We start from the raw sequence: 22,662 nt of genomic DNA, 5'->3' as shown, positions 1-22,662 counted from the left end.
ATATGGGACAACTCTAAAACGGATCCAATTATTCGTTGCACGCCTGACGAAATGGCAATTGCATCTAGGCGTGGGAAAAATGAAGTGTGCCACGTTGAAAAAAAGAGACGCGTTGCATTTCCGTCGACCAGGATGGGATTGGTGTTGCGGGTGAATAAGCAGCTACGAGTAAAACCAGTACGAAAATTGCGATATTTAATTACCGATTGCGGTGTTCCGTTGTTTGGCAACTTCGACGTTGAAAAAAAAAAAATTGTTATCCGATTGAAAGTTTTCCAAATTATTGAACAATATCGCATCCGAACTTTCACTGCGACCGCCTTTGCACGTAATTGCATCTTTTACCTGTTTTCTAGAAAAAAAACTACAGGTGTTTGATTATTATAGTAATTTCGGTAATCGCCTCTGCTTTCCTTGTTGTTAAGGAGTGCTTTTTTCAGTCGGACAGCTTGTTTTCAGTGTAATGATCATAATTTGATGCAATCTACATGCAAAATGTTTATACAACTACGATTATAAAGACCAGTATTTAATAACATTTAAGTAAACTTGAGGACTTCAAATTCCGATTGTTCGTTTCAGTCACTTAACTTTTACAAATCATGTTTGGATTCGCAAGATGGGATGTAAACGTTTTTCACACTCGACTCCCGTCCAATAACAATATTAAAAGGAACCTTATGTAATGAAAGCAACGTCAATCATTTTAAATAAACACAGCTGTTGATTTTTTATAGAAAGAGTCACCCTATGCAAATAAATCCAAAGCATTTGCTCAAGCATCGATTTACCAACACCATAAGTGCCTTTCATAATTAAAAACTACTTTAAACTGATTGAATTTCTATGGATATCTGATAGGTACCCGTTTGCACAACTGCAAACGTATTTCAGATATTTATGGTCATCCTAAAATGCAATAAAAAATTAAAAAACTCTATTAGTATTTTTTAAGTAAGTTTTCTTCGTGTTTTGTGGGTAAATTTGATACGCTAGTAAATTTATTCTTAGATCAGAGCTGATTTATGTTTCTTCCAGGCATAGTTGGTTGATAGAATGACATCAAAGACTTAATCTTATAATGTGGGTGAATATGTTGATGCGTTTCGCTTTTACGACTATTCCAACATTGTCTAACCTAACTGGTCGGTCATCATCTAACCTAATATAATGTCGGCATTTTTTATTACACAAAGGAGAATTATGCAATTTAAAACTAGTGTTTCTGGATTTTTCTTAATTTAAATTCAAATGTATTTCTTTGAAATCATTACAACAGAGTTTAACGGTCTCTTTTTATGCAATAATCTGTATAAAAATTGTATTGGAAGTAACTTTTATTATTATTATTTTTGTGATTATATTTGTTACTGTAAATAAAATATTATGTTTTTTACAAATGTCACTAATGTACTACTACCACGTTAGATACTTTTTTAAATTTTCTTGCAAATAATAAAAGTGATATCATTTAATTGAGAGGACAATTATACCAATTCTTAGAAAGGATTTTTTGACAAAGGTAAAATATTTTCAGATTCATATTTTTATATGGGATGTTCAAAAAATATCTTTCTTCTTAAAATTTTAAGTTAATATGTGTAACTATTTTATTTCAATTTTTAAATAAAAATTATAAAAGAATTTATGAAAAATTAAATTATCTTTAACAGTGTAAATTGTAAATTTTGAGATATCTAATATTGTCATTTACGAAACATAAAAAATAATACTTTTCATAGATATCTATGTTAAAGTTATCCATATATAGTGTTTGACAAAAGATCAACATATTATAAATATTGATAACTGACAAAAATTTACAACTAATTAATATTAATTAATATAAAAATTTGGAGACATTTTAAATAAAAATTATAAAAGAATTTATGAAAAATTAAATTATCTTTAACAGTGATATTTCTTGTAAATTTCGAGATATCTAATATTGTCATTTATGAAACACATAAAATATATTTTTTATAGATATCTATGTTAAAGTTATCATATGTGGTATTTGATAAAAGATCAACATATCATAAATATTGATAACTGACAAAAATTTACAAATAATTAATAATAATTAATATAAAAATTTAGAGACATTTTAAATAAAAGATATAAAAGATTTTATGAAAAATTAAATTATCTTTAACAGTGTAAATTGTAAATTTTGAGATATCTAATATTGTCATTTACGAAATATAAAAAATAACATTTTTCATAGATATCTATGTTAAAGTTATCCATATATAATATTTGACAAAAGATCAACATATTATAAATATTGATAACTGGCAGAAATTTACAACTAATTAATATTAATTAATATAAAAATTTGGAGACATTTTAAATAAAAATTATAAAAGAATTTATGAAAAATTAAATTATCTTTAACAGTGATATTTCTTGTAAATTTCGAGATATCTAATATTGTCATTTATGAAACACATAAAATATATTTTTTATAGATATCTATGTTAAAGTTATCATATGTGGTATTTGATAAAAGATCAACATATCATAAATATTGATAACTGACAAAAATTTACAAATAATTAATAATAATTAATATAAAAATTTAGAGACATTTTAAATAAAAGATATAAAAGATTTTATGAAAAATTAAATTATCTTTAACAGTGTAAATTGTAAATTTTGAGATATCTAATATTGTCATTTACGAAATATAAAAAATAACATTTTTCATAGATATCTATGTTAAAGTTATCCATATATAATATTTGACAAAAGATCAACATATTATAAATATTGATAACTGGCAGAAATTTACAACTAATTAATATTAATTAATATAAAAATTTGGAGATATTTTAAATAAAAATTATAAAAGAATTTATGAAAAATTAAATTATCTTTAACAGTGATATTTCTTGTAAATTTCGAGATATCTAATATTGTTATTTATGAAATACATAAAATATATTTTTTATTGATATCTATGTTAAAGTTATCGTATGTGGCATTTGATAAAACATCAACATATCATAAATATTGATAATTGACAAAAATCTACAAATAATTAATAATAATTAATATAAAAATCTGAAAAGATATTTTAAATAAAAGTTATAAAAGAATATATGAAAAAATTAAATTATCTTTAACAGTGATATTTCTTGAAAATTTCGACATATCTAATACTGTCACTAACGAAACATATAAAAATAATATTTTTCATAGATATCTATGTTAAAGGTATCATATATGGTATTTGACAAAAGATCAACATATTATAAATATTGTTAACTGGCAAAAATTTACAAATAATTAATATTAATTAATATAAAAATCAGAAAAGACATTTTAAATAAAATTTATAAAAGATTTTATGAAAAAATAAATTATCTTTAACAGATATATTTCTTTTTTGAGATATCTAATGTTTTCAACATATAAAAAATAATATTTTTCTCAGATATCTATGTTAAAGTTATCATATATGGTATTTAACAAAAAAATATCGTATCATAAATATAATAAATTATATTATTTTTAAAAACATAAATTAAAATGAATTAAGAAAATTTATTTTATTTTTTACTTAGACTTTCATATGATATTTTAAAGACTTAACTACAACGAATTCCATTTGAAAAAAAAAAATGCAGATAGAATTGGTAGAAATTTTTTATCGTTTGTGAAAAAATTAAAGAGGTTACTACTTGTTTAAACCTGTCAAAAATCAATTTCTGTAGATATCTCACAAATCAGTCAAAGTATTAGTCTTTCTCTACTCGTAACAGCCAAAAACCAATGTTTTAATGTAATTTTAAATGGAAATAAAACAAAAAGAAATTAATTAATTGTTGCAAAAAATAGACTAATTATATTTAATTAGCACCGCCAATTTAGAACTATGATTCTCATTTAAATTTCACGGCCGTTAAAATTTAATTAACTCTATTTAAAAAATATTTTATTTTTTATGTCTATATATAGAACTGTATAAAATAATATTTCCAACATAAAAGATCGTATCAATTTGTAATATATTTCCAACAAAAGTTATATTTAATCCTATTATAGTCTTTTTTATATAATAAAATGTTAAATAATTTAAAATACGTATGTAGGTGTATGTATGTATGTGAATATAAATAACAAAATGAGAGGCAAAATTGAATTAACTGCTTCGCTGAATCCTTACCGCAACTTTACAATGATTAAGTTATAATCTAAAAACGATTAAATAAGCTTGGTGCGATAATCCAATTAATTATGTTTAATTATCGCGAAGAAAACGTGATTGAATAACAGAAATGTATTAAAATGAGCTTCTGTCAGTTCCTGTTATTGAAAGTATCACCTTTTAGTGTTAAGCCGGGTTATTTATCGTAGTTGGCTTATTTTTAATGCAGCTGCAACGAGGGAGATCCGCCTTAAGCGACCGGTTGATAAAACGCACATGATCAGTTCCTGAAAAGCAATCATATTTCAACCGAGAAAACTTTCAATTTCTCCTCGCAATAATCGTTGTTTTTTATCGTTTTTGTGTTCTACGTGTGGAACGGCCAGTCCGAGTATGTGAACTGGCAAATTTTACTGCTCAAACTTTTCATAACACATATAAAGGTAAATATGAAACGTGTCCTTAAATTTGTTCACAGACTTCCTTAAAAAAATATATTTTAACTTTTATTGGACGCAAATTGATCAAAATATCTTTTGATCTCTATTACTACAATCTTTTTTCTTCTGTTGCATATAAAATGTATTGAATTTTAAAAGAATAATTGTTTAAAATTAATTAAAAGTACATTTTATGATCAACTTTTTATGTTCTATAAAAAAGTAATTATTTATAATTCATTTTTGATCAAATGATCTTTATCCATTAGCAAAACAAAATTCATTCTACCTTTTAAAATATAGAAATTAATTAAAACAACTCCAATAAGATTATTCTTTCTTCCTTCTTTGTTCTTAAATTTGTTCACAGATATCCCTCAGAAAACAAGAAATTGTTTAAATAATTTGGTATAACGAAACGAGGGTGTTATAAATATTAATAAATAATTAATATATTTTAACTTTTATTGGGCACAAATTGATCAAACTATTTTTAATATAACTCTAAAATGTGTTGAATTTTAAAAGAAAACATGTTTAAAATTAACTGAAGTACATTTTCAGACCAACTTTTTGTGTTCTATAAAAAAAGTAAATATTTGTTATTCATTTTTGATCAAATTATCCTTATCCTTTACCAAAAAAACTCATTTTACATTTTAAAAGGTAGAAATTAATTAAAACAAGTCCAATAAGATTATTCATTTTTCACCACCTAATAAATAAATCTACAACAAAATAAATGATATTGGTATTTAATCAAATTAAACTTACCCCAGAAAGCCTTGTTTTAACATCAACAGACACAAATTAATTAAAATTGTTCCTTTCTTCTTACATTATACACATAAAAAATTAAAATATTGTTTTTACAAGCATAATTAAAAATAATAATGCAAATAATTTGAACAACCCTTTTACAGGTCGACGGTGAACAAGTGGATTAATGCATTTTTAACAGTTGGTGGCGACAAGTCGCCTCCTCGGTTTTACCTTAGTTATTCGCAAATTTTCACAGATTTTTATACTGATTTGATTTAGTAAATGTATCATGTGGCTGTTTATATTTTTTCTGATTAATGTGTGTGTGGTTTTCATTGTAAGATTTGTGTGTTAACTGAAGAAATTTCGCGTAAGTTTTTTATTAGGTTAGATTTTATTTTGACACCTAGCGGTATTATTATTGTATTAAGACAGCAATGCTCTCTAACCCTCTAAGCCACTATTATGAATATGAATGTTCATAATTTGGCTACATAAAATAAAAATTGATTGAAATTAATGTACTTACATGTGTGTGATTTTATATTTTGAAATATTATTTTTATTACTACACTTTAAATTCACTGCAAATTGAATAGTAAATGTGTATGTATCGCTTCCAGGAATTACAAGAACCGGTATTCTGCAGTTCTATTGGTCGACGGCGGCGCATGAATTATTGTAGTTTCAACCTATTTTTATGAAGTAGGACGCGTCCGCGGACCCCGACCGCTTTTTTCATAATTTTCGTGATTTTTCTTATCGTGTTAACTTTGACAATGTGTAGGAACGTGGACAATCTTACCTCCGAGGAGTGTGTTTGATTTTAAGGTAAGTTTGAAGAAAATTCAAGTTAATTTTAATGGGTTTGTTTAAGTATTTTGGGTCAAAATTAGAGTTTAACTCGAGTTTTTTATAACTTGAAGCAAATTGGTTCAGCCCAGGGTGAAAATTATGTGTAATTATTATTTTTTTCAACAATACAACAATTTCAATAAAATATAACATCAATAAATAAAACAAAAATTACAAATTTATGGAGGTATTAATTAATTAATAATATATCTAAAATGGGATTTTATATTAATTATCTTAAATGTAGTTTTAAATTATAAAAGTAGTACATTTTTACTACTGTAGTAGTTCAAATTAAATGTAAACGATTCAAATAGATCACACGTGCATGTGTCGATTCCAGGAATCACAAGAACCGGTGTTCTGCACTTTATTGATCGGCGGTTACCATATGCGTTTTTAACTGATTTTAATAAGAGCGAGACGAGGGGACGCGTTTACTCGATCTTCGAAATTTTTAGTAAATGAGTCGTGTGATATTCAATGCTGTCTTTGACTGATTTGTGCGATATTAAGGTAAGATTTTATGAAATGTGAGATTTCGGATACTTTTTATTGCGACTGTTTATTAGGTTAGGTTAGGAATTAATTTCATTTTGAAACATGTCGTTGTTATTACTATTGTACTACTATTTTTTAATATCTTAAACCAATTTATATAGATATAACTTCATTAAATAAAATAAAAATTGCCAATTTGAAATCATATACTTTTAAGTACAGTGAGTGAATGCCAATAGGGTAAAAATTATATGTTTAGGAAATATTCCAATAAGAATTATAGCAACAATTAATATTTGTCATTGATAGATTCATATTATCATTTTTGATCAAATTATCCTTATACTTTACAAAAAAACTCATTTTAACTTTTAAAATATAGAAATTAATTAAAACAACTCCAATAAGATTCTTTTCATTCTTCCTTTTTTCAATCACCTATTAATATTATAGTAATATATATGTTTTTAAGTGTTTTGTAACTTCATGTTTGTTAGCATATTTTAACTATTATCAGACACTAATTAAAAATGGATTAAATTTTAAAAGAAAACTTGTATAAAATATAATTGAAGTGCATTTTTAGATGAATATTTTTGTATTATACATAATATAAATAAAAATTTATATTTTTGGTCATATTAGCTTTATCCTTAAACAAAAAATATCGTTTTGACTTTTAAAAGAAGAAATTACTCAAAACAACTCTATTAATTCCTTCTTTTTTCTTTCAATACATTGTTTTAAAAGAAAATGTTAATGATTTTGTGTTCTTAAACAGAATATTTGAGGGTAGTTTTTGGTTTTTATCATAATTTATTAAAAAATATTCATTCCTCCTGTCACATCCCTGTAGGCCAGTTGAAGACTGACAAAATGCCATGTTTTTTGGAAAACTGGGTAATTTTTTGGGCATGAAAATTGAAGAAATAATTCAAGCAAAATTTTTATAGTATATAGAAACTTTTGGTTATTTAGTTATTCAAGAGTAATAAATAATATTTCGTTAAAATGGTGAGAAACTAAAAAAGGTGACAACTAATTACATACATTTTATAAAATGGATACAGTTTAACTAAATTAATTATTAGATTATTATTGAAGTAGGTCAAATAAGTTAAATATTCCATTATTTAGAAAAATCTTTTTTAAGGGTTTTGTAACTTCAAAGTTCAAGTTACCTTATTTTAACTATTATCTAATTAAAAATTAGACTAAATTTTAAAAGAAAATTTGTATAAAAAATAATTAAAATACATTTTTGAATATAAAAATTGATAGTTTGGTCATATTAGCTTTGTCCTTAAACAAAAATCATAGTATTGACTTTTAAAAGAAGAAATTACTCAAAACAATTCTATTAATTTCTTCTTTTTTCTCCCAGTACATTGTTTTAAAAGAAAATGTGATTGATTTTGTGTTCTTAAACAGAATATTTGAGGGTCATTTTTGGTTTTTACCATAATTTATTAAAAAATATTCATTCCTCCTTTCACATCCCTGTAGCCCAGTTGAAGGCTGAAAAAATGTCATGTTTTTTGGAATACTGGGTAATTTTTTATAGTATATCAACAATATTGAAATATTAAATTAATAATTACACTATACTTATATTAGTGTATTAATACACTTAAAATTCTTGGTAGAATTAATGATACATGAGGGGAAACTACTCCAGAATAATTAAGGAAGGTAATCAAGCATTTACAAAAAAATAATATAAACAATTTTTTGAGTTGAACAGTAGAATAATGGAAGTTAATAAAAATTGGGTATTAGACTATTACTACAAGTATAAGTATAGTTTTATTAGTATAACATTCGAATATTCTTGAAAAATAAGATAATTTGTGCTAATTTTGACAGCTCATTCCTTTGGGTACTTAATTAAAAAAATCCTAAAAAGAAGTAGTTAACTTTTCTATACCAAATTTCTTCAATTTTTATACCTAAAAATGCCTTGTAGGTTTTGGTTTTGGGTCGAAAAACATGACAATTTGTCTGGAAGTACATATTTCCATGCCTTACAATTGAAAGTCAAAATTGGACAAAAATACAAATTTTATGAGGGTATCCCGCTTTCAAATGGGCCACACATTAAATAAATTGTTAAAAGAAACAACATATGTGAACATTACAACTACCCACTATAAATTGTAATATTAAAATTTGAACAAGTTTATTTATTATTCGTAATTCTTGTAATACATATACCTATAATCGAATTTTCATGTAATTATGTAAATAATACCAATTTATAGTAAATTACATTTGTTATTCCTTACACTTGCATTGTTTAGTCAGTCGTTCGATAATCAAGAATTTCTGAATAAATTGCGTTTTAAATACCTTAGTTACTCCGTTTCGACATTCTCTCATTGTACTTATTTAGATACATTTGTGAAACTGACAATATATTTACCTAAGCGACGATAAATATTGTTGCATGCGTTTGATCTTTCTTCATCAACTTCCTACATTTTTGTTTGTTATATAATTAAGGGTATTACGCTATATTAACCAACATGTTTTATAGTTAAATTGAGGCTCATTAGAATAATTCGAAACCTTACAATTAGTGGCAGTTTAAGGTTTATGTAACACACAGTTTTTATCATTACTCATGCAGTGTTTGTCGTCTTATCCATCATCGACGTCTCCGGATTAATGGTCGATTTAATGAAAAATGATTTTATAACAATTTTATGTATCTAATAGTGTGTAATAAAATTTATAGATATTTATTAACATTTTGTAGTCACCGGCCACAGTCAATCGATGAAATTATACAAATTTAATATAAAAAAAATATATTTATTACTGTTTATGTTTTCGTCGCCACAAGCAATTAAATACAAATTTTAATAGAGGAACGAAGCGGTATTCATTATCTCAGAGAAAGTTTTCAAAAAATGATCCAATCGCAATATTAGATGGCTTACGGGAGTGTAGATTTTTGTTGAAGCACCGTAAAATATTTCTCAATAAATATTTAAAACAATTTTACATTAAATAATTATTTTTAATAAAAATCTGCGACGAATAGATGGGCAAAGCTGCTCCTCCTCACTAGGTCAAAATGTCAATCATCTATATGGAAAAATAATGACTTTTTCTAAAATTTTAAACATTATATAAAGACACTTTTCTCAATGACTTTTAAAGCTTAATTTTATCAACATAAAAGTGTTCACAGTGTAGGAAATTATCTAGTATAGGCATTTAAGGCTACTTATATGATGGATTCAAAATGTATTGTAATTATTAAATTTTAAGTAATTTTATGTACAAGCAGTTGAAGAAGATGAAAAGTCTAGTCCTAGTGATTCAATTCAGTACTAGTCAGCAAACGTAATCAATTTATTATATCAGAAGACTCTGAATCTGAGTCAAAAGACTACAAAACTATTGAAACACTTGTGATAGATCAAGTTACTGATATGAAAGAAATTACAGACGACAGTTCAAGTAGTATACCTGGTTGTCAAATCCCAGAGATTGTTGAGCTTGAATCCGAGGATATAGAGTATGTAGAATCAGATTTTGTTATTCAGGAGCCAGTTGAGGAGGTTGTGGAGGCGTTCATTGAAGAAGACAGCAATCTTTTATCTGGATCTTCACAAACCAGTGTTTGAAGGCAGTCAGAATTATGTTGAAGATCCAAATCACACAGAAAATGTCATTACTGAAGAGTATAAAGAAGTTGAAGCACCGTATAACGTTTCCCAATAAATGAAATAAAACAATTTCAATATTTCAAAAAATGTATTAAAATTAGCAAACACGCATTTATAAACACAAAATAAAATATTTTCGCAATAAATCTTACGAATACTTAGTTATAAAATGTATTTGCTAATTCGTAATAAAATTAATGGATGCATTTACGTGTTAAATCGTCAAACCTTGGCCCAGTTAATGCGAACTTAGGGACAGTGTGCGGAAATTTACGACCCAATTAAATGAAGCAACAATTCTGGTGAAAAACGAACTAACCTCCAACGTACAAAAAATAATTGCAATTTATTTGACTAGCGACCAAAACGACTGTCCCAAATACATACGAGAGCTTTAAAAATAAGGGAATTATGCAATGAATGTGCAAGTCGCCAACGTTACTTTATGAAACATTGTCGGGTATGTGATAGAATACTTCTACCCACCCATCTAACTGTTTATGCGTTCGCATTATCATGCAACGACTTTTGAGTGGGTTTAATTTCCAGAGATTTACTTTCGCTACTGCGGAATATTGGAGCGGATATTAATGAAAAATGTGTCAACTACGCACAAATGTACCAATACTCATTTTAAATACAATCGTTGGACACTTTTCGGTAGGGGAAAATCTTATGGTCTCGCGTTACCGACATGTTCGTCCTTCTTTTGTTAATAAATTCACACAAAAGAAAAAAGTTGTTGATTTGGCTGGTAACCTCGGTTGCTAGACCAACATACTATGTGTCTGTCGGCGTTTCAGGAGGTACCCGAAAACTAGACCTTAAGAATAAAATCCCGGAACTGGAGGGTGAGTTACAGCTGTACATTTGAGAGCATTTTGAAATCAGGTAAAATTTTACTAATGCAGTGGTTTCATTAAAGGCCTCAAGCTAAGCCGGAAATGAGTTTGACGCTAATATCTATCACTGTTTTGAAAGTGGAGGGTTCATAGAGGAGAATGCCGTCTAAAAGGAATCTCTATATAGAAATATTAGAAATTTTCAGGATCATCTTTATTCCTGATGTACTTTCAAGGAAAAAATCAGCGTCCAATTCTCTTACCATTTGTTACCAACGTGCTCAATTTCGTCGAAAAGTAATGAATATATGATATACATATATACTAATCTGTTTCAAAAAAATCGACAATTTATTTTTCTTATTTATATCGAAAATCTTGTTGGAAATGGTAAAAAAAATACTGTGAAAGTTACAGCTCCTAATATTAATATTAAGAGGTGCCGCATCGTAAATTTTAATTTCCTGTTTAAATAACACAGGAACGGTGTTCTCTTGGATTTTAAAATTTTTTAACTCTCGCTAACGATAATATTTCAAAATGATCAAAACAGATTTTTATAGAAAATTTAACGCTCTACAAAAAATATCTCTTACAGTTTTTTGATATACTCATTTTTTCAAAAGTTATTTAACATTTGAAGTTGGATTGACTTAAAATTTTGACATTTTTCTCATTTTCTGACGCAACTATCAACTTTATGGGAAAATTTTTTTGTAGAGAATTCAATTTCCTATAATTTATCTCCTAAAAAGTTTTTGATATTTTTTACAGATCATAAGTTATCTGCAGAAAACTAAAAATTTTATTAAATAAATTTATTTTACTGCTTAAAATTATTCATTTTATTTAAATAAATAGATTTTTACTAAAAAATTGATTGTTTATTATAATCAAAGTAGTATATATCGTTACACTAATGGACTTTTACTACAATTTGGCAATTATAAGTTATAAGTGAATACAGAAAAAAATCGAAGGAGGGATGTTTATTAAGTAAAAGTAAAACATACTTGTTTTTTATACCGTCAACAAAAGTGTGTAAAGTGAAAATTAGCCTTTCCTAACAAATAACAATAGATTTAATGTACTTTTAGAAGTGAAAACTTCTTTAGCCGCGTTGGGCACTTTTTGGTAGGGAAATATTATGCGTTCGCGTCATTGACATGCTCATGACTGGCGCATGCGCAGGGTGAAATCTCGTGCGTTCGCGTCACCGACATGCTTATACCAGTATATCTGTAGCTATACAGATGACGTATAGTGCTGTATATATCTTATAAGTGAAATTGAACGGATTTAGTGAAAAATTTATTTAAATATGTCCAATGATCGAAAACTCAGTACTACAAAACATAGAACGACAATCGATGGCGCTTTTACGCGATACTTTGAATCAAACATTTTTATTTCTTACTTTAGTTACCGTAAGCCTATTGTATTTTTTTTAGAACAAAATGAAATAATTGAAAGTACAAAAAGTCTAAGTATTGTTGAAATTAATGATGACAATGACGCAAACAATTAAAATAATGTTGAAAATCAAGTACATTGAAATTTAAGTAAATACAAGTAATATCTATAAATAATATGATTGTATATTAATTGTTATTTCAATTGAATTGTATTTATATTTTATCATGATCTTGTACAGCCCGTAATATATTTAAATAATAAAAAACCATATAAACATGCATAAAATTGTTGCTCGGAGTGTCAATAGATGTGAAAACCAAATTGATGTTGATAAATTTAATTCAAACATTTAACACTGAAATTTCAAATTTTAACACTAAAAGTTCACTTCTATCGGCCATATTTAAATTTTTAGAATAGAAGAAATATTTACCGATATATTTATATAGAGTGTGTTCATAATTGGTATAAATTATATCAGATTACATATACAGGGTGATTTAAAAAATTTTTAAAGTTTACTTTCTGCCAATACTGTATGCTTTAGCATAATTAAATTGTAATTTAAAATGTGAATATTAACAGGATTATATATTATGGATGGCATTTGTTTTATGAGTCCATTAAAAACGATTTACATCCAACAAATACACTAATCAAAACAGAAATAGGTATAATATGTAAAAGATTCAAAATATGGGACCTAATTAATCTTGAAAGGAAATAACTACTTCTAAAAATACACTCGCAAGTTTAATCAGAGCTAAATATGTTCCACCATAATTTTGTAAAAGAAGCCGATTTCTATATTTTGCAAATGCCCTTCACCGACTTACATCCGCCCAAATAGGAATTCGTACGCCTGTGCGTTTTACTTATTTGGTCGCGGACACACCGGATAGAACGGAACAGGTTGATTGTATATTTATTGGCGTCGATGCAGAATTTGCAATAAACCTACTGGAAGCGATTTATTCATAAAATGATAACATGATATTTGCTATTCCGTAAAAACGAAAAGAAATAACAAACACATTAAACCTACACACACTCTGTAACATATGTAGCAATATCGTTATAAATCTGTTACGCTATCTGTAATTCTGTAACTGTACCGGACTGCGTTTTTTCACCGTTTGTTATTTATCAGTTTCGCGGATCAAAATAGAAAAGTTTAAACTGGAAAACCGTACAGAAGATTGTAAGGTGCAACAACTTTTGAATGATGGTAATAACGGTCAATGCAAAACTATACATTTATTAATACTTCAAAGTGCCGGCTAGATGTTTTATAAATAATAATTGCATTAGCAAATGTATTATAGTTTAGATTAATAGTTTTATTTGACTGTTGCAAACTATAAATACATATAAACTTAAGAATAGATTGATAAATGTCTTTCTTCTTTACAAATTAACAACTGGTTTTATTTTATTTTTTTCTTCGACCTAAATTAAATAACAATTATATATATATATATTATTGCCTGGAGAATAAATTGAAAAGAAATTCGAGATATATCAGGATTTTCAGGATATAACTTATATATATATATCCCAAATGGTGTAATAATTTCTATACAAGTAACTGTTTGATCAAAATGGAAAATCAATAAATTATACACATTATCAATTTTTTAGCTTCCGGTTATTATGTGATTATATTTCTAAAACACATATTTTCTCTTTTGTAAATTAAAATAAGGCGATTTAAAAATATGTTACTAAAATTAAATTAATTTCAATTTTATCTATTTTGTGTATCTTCCAGATCTGAAATACAGTTCAATTTTATAATGACAGTGAAATTAAAATAAAAAAGTAGATCACTTCTTTAATTTAACATGTAAGGTGTACTATTATTGTCGTAATAATTGAAAATTACTAAGAACTTATTGACAGCACAATTAATTATTAAAGTTAAGTGATTAGTCTTTCGATTAACTGAAATGTATCAAGTCAGTCAGTAAATAACTCATTAAAATAATTTACAGGATTATAATCTATATACTTTTCATTGCATTCTCGTATAATACAAACTTGTACTTACATTGTACGTTCATTAGGAAATGAAGGAGCTCTATTATGAGAATGCCTTATAAATAAACCATAATTGTAAATCGTTTGACAACTAATATTTATTGATCAGTTAAGTTTTAATAACCACCACGGTGCACAGCCATAAAAATTTATTTATATAATTATTTTTTTCTATAGTAAACTGTTGCACAACCACCTCAGTTTATATAATTAAATGTATTTTTATATAGATGAAAACGTGACTAAATCTTATTCATTATTACCCAAGGTATAACAACATTTATGTGACATTGTATGATTTATAAATTACAAAGTTCAAAACTTTCTTAAAATAACTTTTATTCAACAAAGAAATCATCAAATTTTTGCCAACGAGAAACAAATTCTGGGTTCGTGGAAGTGAACAAAATATCAGTTTTGACTGATATCTGGACTGACATGGTACCAGATTTAAATCAGCAACTTTGAGACGATAGGAATTATTATGATATAGATGATTTTTTTAACTAATAACGTTAATTAAATTAGTGTAAAACTAAGTATATTAGTATAATATTAATTGTTTACAAACTTTTCAATTGTTAAAACAAATTTGCAGAAATTATGGTACTTGAACACATCATTTTTATACAGAAAAATTATTTTAATGTGGAAAAAAATAGAGATGAGATAGAAAAATAGAAAGGCTTTCAAAGAATTCATTTTAATTAAAAAAATTTTAAAGTAATTTTTAAAAATTTACGAAAATAAACTATAAATCAAAGGCAAATATTATTTAATTCAGTATTTAATATTTAAATAATTTGTATTTTCATATATTTCTAAGGAAAAAAACATTTTTTATGGTCAAAAATTATGTAATGACAAAAGTAAATGTACCTTACAGATTGTTAACAACCCACACACGGCTTTAAATAAACACTTGCTATAACCAAATGACATTCATTTATTAATTTGCATATGAAGTTGCCTAGAGAGTAAAGTTTAAAATGTATTCATAATTATTATTTATTAATATATTTACAACATATTTGCAAGTTGTTGTAGATATTAAAATGACATACATTACGTACATGTATAAAAATAGTTTAATAAAAAATATATAAATGCAATAAATTAAAGTAATTGTTTCATTGTTTATTAATAAACATGTGGTAATAAATGCAACAGCTAATAAATAAATATTGATATAACAGTTGGAGTAGATTTTCCTATTATAGACAACTATAATATATACGCACACAATTCATTTAGAATTTATAAAACGTGTGGCTATTTCCACAACACGAAGCAAGTGGAAGCAGCAAACGTCGTTTCCGCACACAACAAATTTTTAATTACTACTATAGTTGATGTTTAGCAGGTGTTAACTAGGATTTGTAGAAAATAATATTTGTTTATAATGAAAACAATATTTGTTTATAAATCCACGACCTCGATTATTTAAATGGAATGAAATAAAAGTGCCAAATCATCACAGCGATATATTTACTAACAATTTAACGCAATTAATCAGGCTGTGCCAACTTTCAACAGTCCATCAACCATTAACTAAACATTATATTTTGTCGACTCTTTAAATGCTCATTTTATGTTGTTATTAATTAAGACATAAATTAAGCCAGTCTTATCAGCGCATAAAACGAAATTAAATTAATTTCCGGAGAAAATGCGGCAGATTGTTCTAAATCTTCGTGAGACCCACAAGCGATGTTTATCCGTCTTCTTTAATGTAACGTGCAATACGATTTGCTCCACATAACCACAAGTCGATTTTTTGCATACTCAACTAATCGTGATCGCAATCGTGCTCCAGGTCCTAGAGTCTGGGACACTTCCCATCATCTGATTAAAATAATTTCAGTCTTTGTAAGGAAAAATTTCGCTTTTTGTTACATGATTTCTCGTGTTGTCTCTGCTATTTGGACAGTGAAACTATAATTGATTTCTTTTGTTTTTTTTCTTATTTGACACACATTTTTGTAGGTTAGTTATTGGTTTATAATAAAAGGTTTTGGTTAAAATTTCTTAATTAATTAATTAATTAATATCACTTACCGGATCTGATTGATTCCTTGTCCTCCTCCTCGTCGCTGTCTATGTGGGGTATCGAATTGGCGAATTCAAACATGGGACTAGTTTGTATGGAAGTGGTTGTCTTCATCACCGGACTGTCGGGGAGTCTGCAGGAGCACTGGCAAACGCACTTGGACACCTCGTCGTCCGCCCGTTCCAGAGGCAAGTACTGGTGACAGTGCGGACAGGGAAAGGCCAAGTCGTCCAGCGGCACCCTCTTGATGGCGTGCTCCACGGACACCAGGAGGTTCTGGAGCAACTCCGGCAACTCCGCGCCGTCGTAGTCGTCGTAGGAGCTCAACTCCAGATCCGAGGGCGACCTCAGGCTCGAGCACATGATGTCATCTAAGTTGTGGACGGGGTCGCGAAATTCGGCGATGGTGCGCCAGTGAATTTCGTGCCGGTTCCGCCAGAAAAGGGTCACTTCCAGGCCGGGTGCGCTGCGGGTTCTGACGCAGATGTAGCAGTCGCGGTTACGGACGACGGACGGGTCCAACGGGCCTAGATGGGCGACTACACCGGATTTTCCGTGACATAGTGGCCATCCGGTAGACAATGTTGTGGAGTCGGTTTGATCATCCTGAAAGTAAAATTATGACGTTAGCTGGTCGTTCTGGTTCTCGGTCTTTCTCTCGTTGTTTTTATAAATTAAAGTAGTAAAATAAAAATATAAATAAAGACATTAAACGCAACGTCGCTGGATTAAACACACATTTCGCTAATTAACAACATAAAATATAAGCGGTTATTTTACCCCGTGTATATCTCATTACACGTAAATGTATAAATTAGGTTCATTATATCTATATGTAGATCTTCCCACAGCGGCTGAATAAAAATCGAGATCGGGAATGCCTCGCATGCGGTGTCTTATAATCCTGCGTATAGTTGTAGCAAATTAAAGCTTTCCTATAAATAAATTATTTATTCATCAGGTAAAGATAATTTGTCATGGTTTCCGGCGTTCGAGTATTACTTTGTTCGAAATATTAATGGTTCATGCTGTTATAAAATTAAATGCAACACTTAATTAATATAACGTAAAAGGAGATGTGTGAAATTGTGCGCGGTAGGAAATTTATTTTACACGTATTTGCCGGGGAATTTCTGACACTGTGCAAAATTTATCGTGAAGGTTACCAGATGAAAAATTGCTTGGGACTCCACAGTTTACATTTTTCAGCCGTTTTTGTAGTATTACACAAATTACAAATAATTCAAATTATGGAAAATAAATAAAATTACTTCAAATTTTCATCAGCAGATACGGTAAACTTTAGCTTAAGTTTTTTAGTCATGTTTTATTCTCACCTTTCATATATTCAATATTTTTGATATTTTTGAAATTTTTAATATTGATATTTTAGATATTTTTGAAATATTTGATATTTTTTATATTTTTAATATATTTAACATTTTTGATAATATTCACATTTTTAATATTTTATGTATTTTTGATGTATTTAATATTTTAAGAATTTTAATAATTATAATAATTCTAATAATTTTATTTTTTTTTTTAATATTTTTAATACTTTTTATATTTTTGATGTTTTTAATATTTTTGATATTTTTGATATTTTCGATATTTTTGATATTTTTGATATTTTTGATATTTTTGATATTTTTGATATTTTTGATATTTTTGATATTTTTGATATTTTTGATATTTTTGATATTTTTTATATGTTTTATATTTTTAATATCTTTAATATTTTTGATAATATTCACATTTTTAATAATTTATATATTTTGATGTATTTAATATTTTAAAAATTTTAATAATTATAATAATTATAATATTTTAATTTTTTTAATTACTTATTTTTAATATTTTTTATATTTTTGATGTTTTTGATATTTTTAATATTTTTAGTATTTTTGATACTTTTGGTACTTTTGATACTTTTGATACTTTTGATATTTTTGATATTTTTGATATTTTCGATATTTTTGATATTTTAAATATTTTTAATATTTTTGATAATTTTCACATTTTTAATATTTTATATATTTTGATGTACTTAATATTTCAAAAATTTTAATAATTATAATTTTTCATTTTTTGACATTTTTAATATTTTTAGTATTTTTAATATTTTTAATATGTTTGATATTTTTGATATTTTTGATATTTTTGATATTTTTGATATTTTTGATACTTTTGATATTTTCAATATTTTTTATATTTTTAATATCATTAATATTTTTGATAATTTTCACATTTCTAATATTTTATATATTTTTGAAGTATTTAATATTTTAAAAATTTTAATGACTAATAAATTTTTTCTAATATTTTTAATTTTTCATATTTTTAATATTTTTTATCTTTTTGATATTTTTTATGTTTTTGATATTCTTAATATCTTAATATTTTTTATAATTTTCACATTTATAATATTTTATATATATTTGATGTATTTAATATTTTTAATATTTTTAATATTTTCTATATTTTCAATATATAATAAAATATTTTTAAAATATTTCATAAGTCATATTTAACCGTTACTGCCAAGAAGATCACAAGTTCAATTTTGATTTTTACACCACATTTGCTCGTCCACTTATTTACATTAATTAATAATTAATTAATTAATTAATCCATCAGAAAAATGTGATTTTCGAATGTGTAAATGTTTCTTCTCTATAATTCCCTCATTAATTAATGTTATTAACATAATATTATAATATATTAACAAATGTTATAATATATTTTAAAATAAATAAAAAAAAATAAATTTTTAAATTTATTTGAAAAAGTGTGTATTGAGGTTCAACAATTTGCTTATTTTTAAGTTTGCGTGATACATCCTTTCAAAATAATCATAATCATGGAAAAACTTAACATTATTGCCTGAATAATTATTTAATAACTGTCACAATTTTTTATATTAAAATGGTTATTTAATATCGACTCACACTGTTGAATAATCGAATAATATTAACATTATGCAAATTGATACCATGGTACTAATTTGAATAGAAACCATTATGTCAAAAAATAAGAATAAATAAACATATAACTTATTTATAAACATGATAAAATAATTACATGTAGCAATAAATCAGTTCCGAAGTAGGCACTTCATCATGGCAGTTGGGTTGCAAATAATGCTAATTAAAAATATTTTAAAATTGCAGCAATGTAAAATCCGCTGGATAAAATTGAATTTATTAATTTTCAGAAGATAAAACCGGGAATGATAAACAGGAAACTGAAATTCGCCTCATTACGATACAGCTTTTTCGCATCTTCATTAAGAAAATCGCAATACAGATACGAACAAAACCGCCAATTTGTGAAAACATTCGTACTTTCTTATAAATTCCACTTCATTTAAGAATTAATTCGATTTAAGTTTCTTGAGGTGCAATTTAAATTTTTCAATGACACAGAAATGGAGTATTATTAATTTTGTCAATATATCAGACAATATTTTTGAATTTTGTTATTATGGAGCAATAATTCTGTAAATACTCACTGACGCAAATATTTTTTTTATTTTTATAATAATATTTTTAATATTTTTAATATTTTTAATATTTTTAATATTTTTAATATTTTTAATATTTTTAATATTTTTAATATTTTTAATATTCTTAACATTCTGAATATCTTTAATATTCTCAGTATTCTTAATATTCTTAAGGTTCTTAATGTTCTTAATGTTCTTAACGTTCTTAATGTTCTTAATGTTCTTAATATTCTTAATGTTCTTAATATTTTCCATATTCTTAATACTCTTAATACTGTTAATACTCTTAATACTCTTAATATTCTTATTTTTTTAATATTCTTAATTTTCTTAATATTCTTAATATTCTTAATACTCTTAATATTCTTAACATTCTTAATATTCTTAATATTCTCAATATTCTCAATATTCTCAATATTTTTAATATTCTTAATATTCTTAATATTCTTAATATTCTTAATATTCTTAATATTCTTAATATTCTTAATATTCTTAATATTCTTAATATTCTTAATATTCTTAATATTCTTAATATTCTTAATATTCTTAATATTCTTAATATTCTTAATATTCTTAATATTCTTAATATTCTTAATATTCTTAATATTCTTAATATTCTTAATATTCTTAATATTCTTAATATTCTTATTATTCTTAATATTCTTAATATTCTTAATATTCTTTATATTCTTTATATTCTTAATATTCTTAATATTCTTAATATTCTTAATATTCTTAATATTCTTAATATTCTTAATATTCTTAATATTCTTAATATTCTTAATATTCTTAATATTCTTAATATTCTTAATATTCTTAATATTCTTAATATTCTTAATATTCTTAATATTCTTAATATTCTTAATATTCTTAATATTCTTAATATTCTTAATATTCTTAATATTCTTAATATTCTTAATATTCTTAATATTCTTAATATTCTTAATATTCTTAATATTCTTAATATTCTTAATATTCTTAATATTCTTAATATTCTTAATATTCTTAATATTCTTAATATTCTTAATATTCTTAATATTCTTAATATTCTTAATATTCTTAATATTCTTAATATTCTTAATATTCTTAATATTCTTAATATTCTTAATATTCTTAATATTCTTAATATTCTTAATATTCTTAATATTCTTAATATTCTTAATATTCTTATTATTCTTAATATTCTTAATATTCTTAATATTCTTTATACTCTTTATATTCTTTATATTCTTAATATTTTTAATATTCTTGTAAATTACACTTCATTTAAGAATTAATTCGATTCGACGTTCTTAAGGTGCAATTTAAATTTTTCAATGACACAGAAATGGAGTATTATTAATTTTGTCAATATATCAGAGGATATTTTTGAATTTTGTTATTATGGAGCAATAATTCTGTAAATACCCACTGACGCAAACTGGTTAATAACTGCAATAATAATTAAGTTGTTTAATGTAATAAACAATTATTACTAGAAAAAGTTACGAATTCATTAAAAAATGGATGGTACAAATAGGGGCTCAAGGCATATGCAGTTTAAAGCTATAAATAATATGATTATCATTTCATTGGAATCATGGCAGGTATTATTTCACGTTAGTATTCGCTTAAGATTTTGTGATCAAACAGCAAACAAAATAATTGCGCGCTCTAATGCAGAAAATAGTCCTCATTAGTAGTCCACAACGCGAACAAACGTACCCTCCTATAAGAGTCGCGTCGTAATCTTCAATGATTACAGACCCGTCGCCGATTACCATGGGCATATTCTAGGGGCCATTTATGTATACGTAACATTGATATTGGTAGGTTACTATGTTATACGTTATAACCAACTTAACAACATCATAATTTAGTACTTGGCTGAAGTCGTTCGTTTTATGAACCCTAAAAAATATATTTAAATTCAACCTTAAATGCTTGCCGTAACTAGTTGAGTAATGAACGGTGCCAATGAGGTATGATGTCTATTAATAAACCAATAAAAGTGTTCAAGAAAGTAAAATTAATTAACTTATAATTACAAACTACTGGCCAATGTGTCAATTATCTCAAGAAGAGTGTACGTCTTGATAATTGGATTTATCATGCAACGTCAGAAAAAAATCATGATCAACATTTAATTATCCGTAATATATTAATTAACGGCGATGTGTAGGGTCGATTGTTTTATATCTGTAATTAATATAAATATAATAGAACATAACGAGGATAACTGATACATTATCTTGAATATTGCAATTCTGCCAGACGAACTTTCTAACGTTCTAAATATAATTAATTTTACTAATAATAGTAAGCGTCTTCTGATTATTCAAATTTTAAATTTTATCATTCCGTTGCCCCAATTCTGCGTTAAATATTTAATTTCGTCTTCTAATTTAAACTAGGACACGTTTTTATGGAGAAAATTAA

At 25.7% G+C, this 22,662-nt stretch overlaps 1 protein-coding gene across 6 annotated transcripts in view; it reads right to left on the bottom strand.

The window, feature by feature from the left end:
- LOC109601686 (puratrophin-1-like) overlaps positions 1–22,662 on the bottom strand; it is a 210,924-nt gene that overhangs the window by 33,589 nt on the left and 154,673 nt on the right. For all 6 annotated transcript variants that reach the window (XM_049962639.1, XM_049962641.1, XM_049962643.1 and 3 more), the window contains one exon: positions 16,745–17,342. In XM_049962639.1, coding sequence (XP_049818596.1) covers positions 16,745–17,342 — 598 coding nt within the window. The remainder of the gene's footprint in view (positions 1–16,744; positions 17,343–22,662) is intronic.

Source organism: Aethina tumida, chromosome 2 (assembly GCF_024364675.1).
Source record: "Aethina tumida isolate Nest 87 chromosome 2, icAetTumi1.1, whole genome shotgun sequence".
NCBI classification, from domain to species: domain Eukaryota; kingdom Metazoa; phylum Arthropoda; class Insecta; order Coleoptera; family Nitidulidae; genus Aethina; species Aethina tumida.
This window is presented reverse-complemented; position numbering and strand designations above follow the sequence as displayed.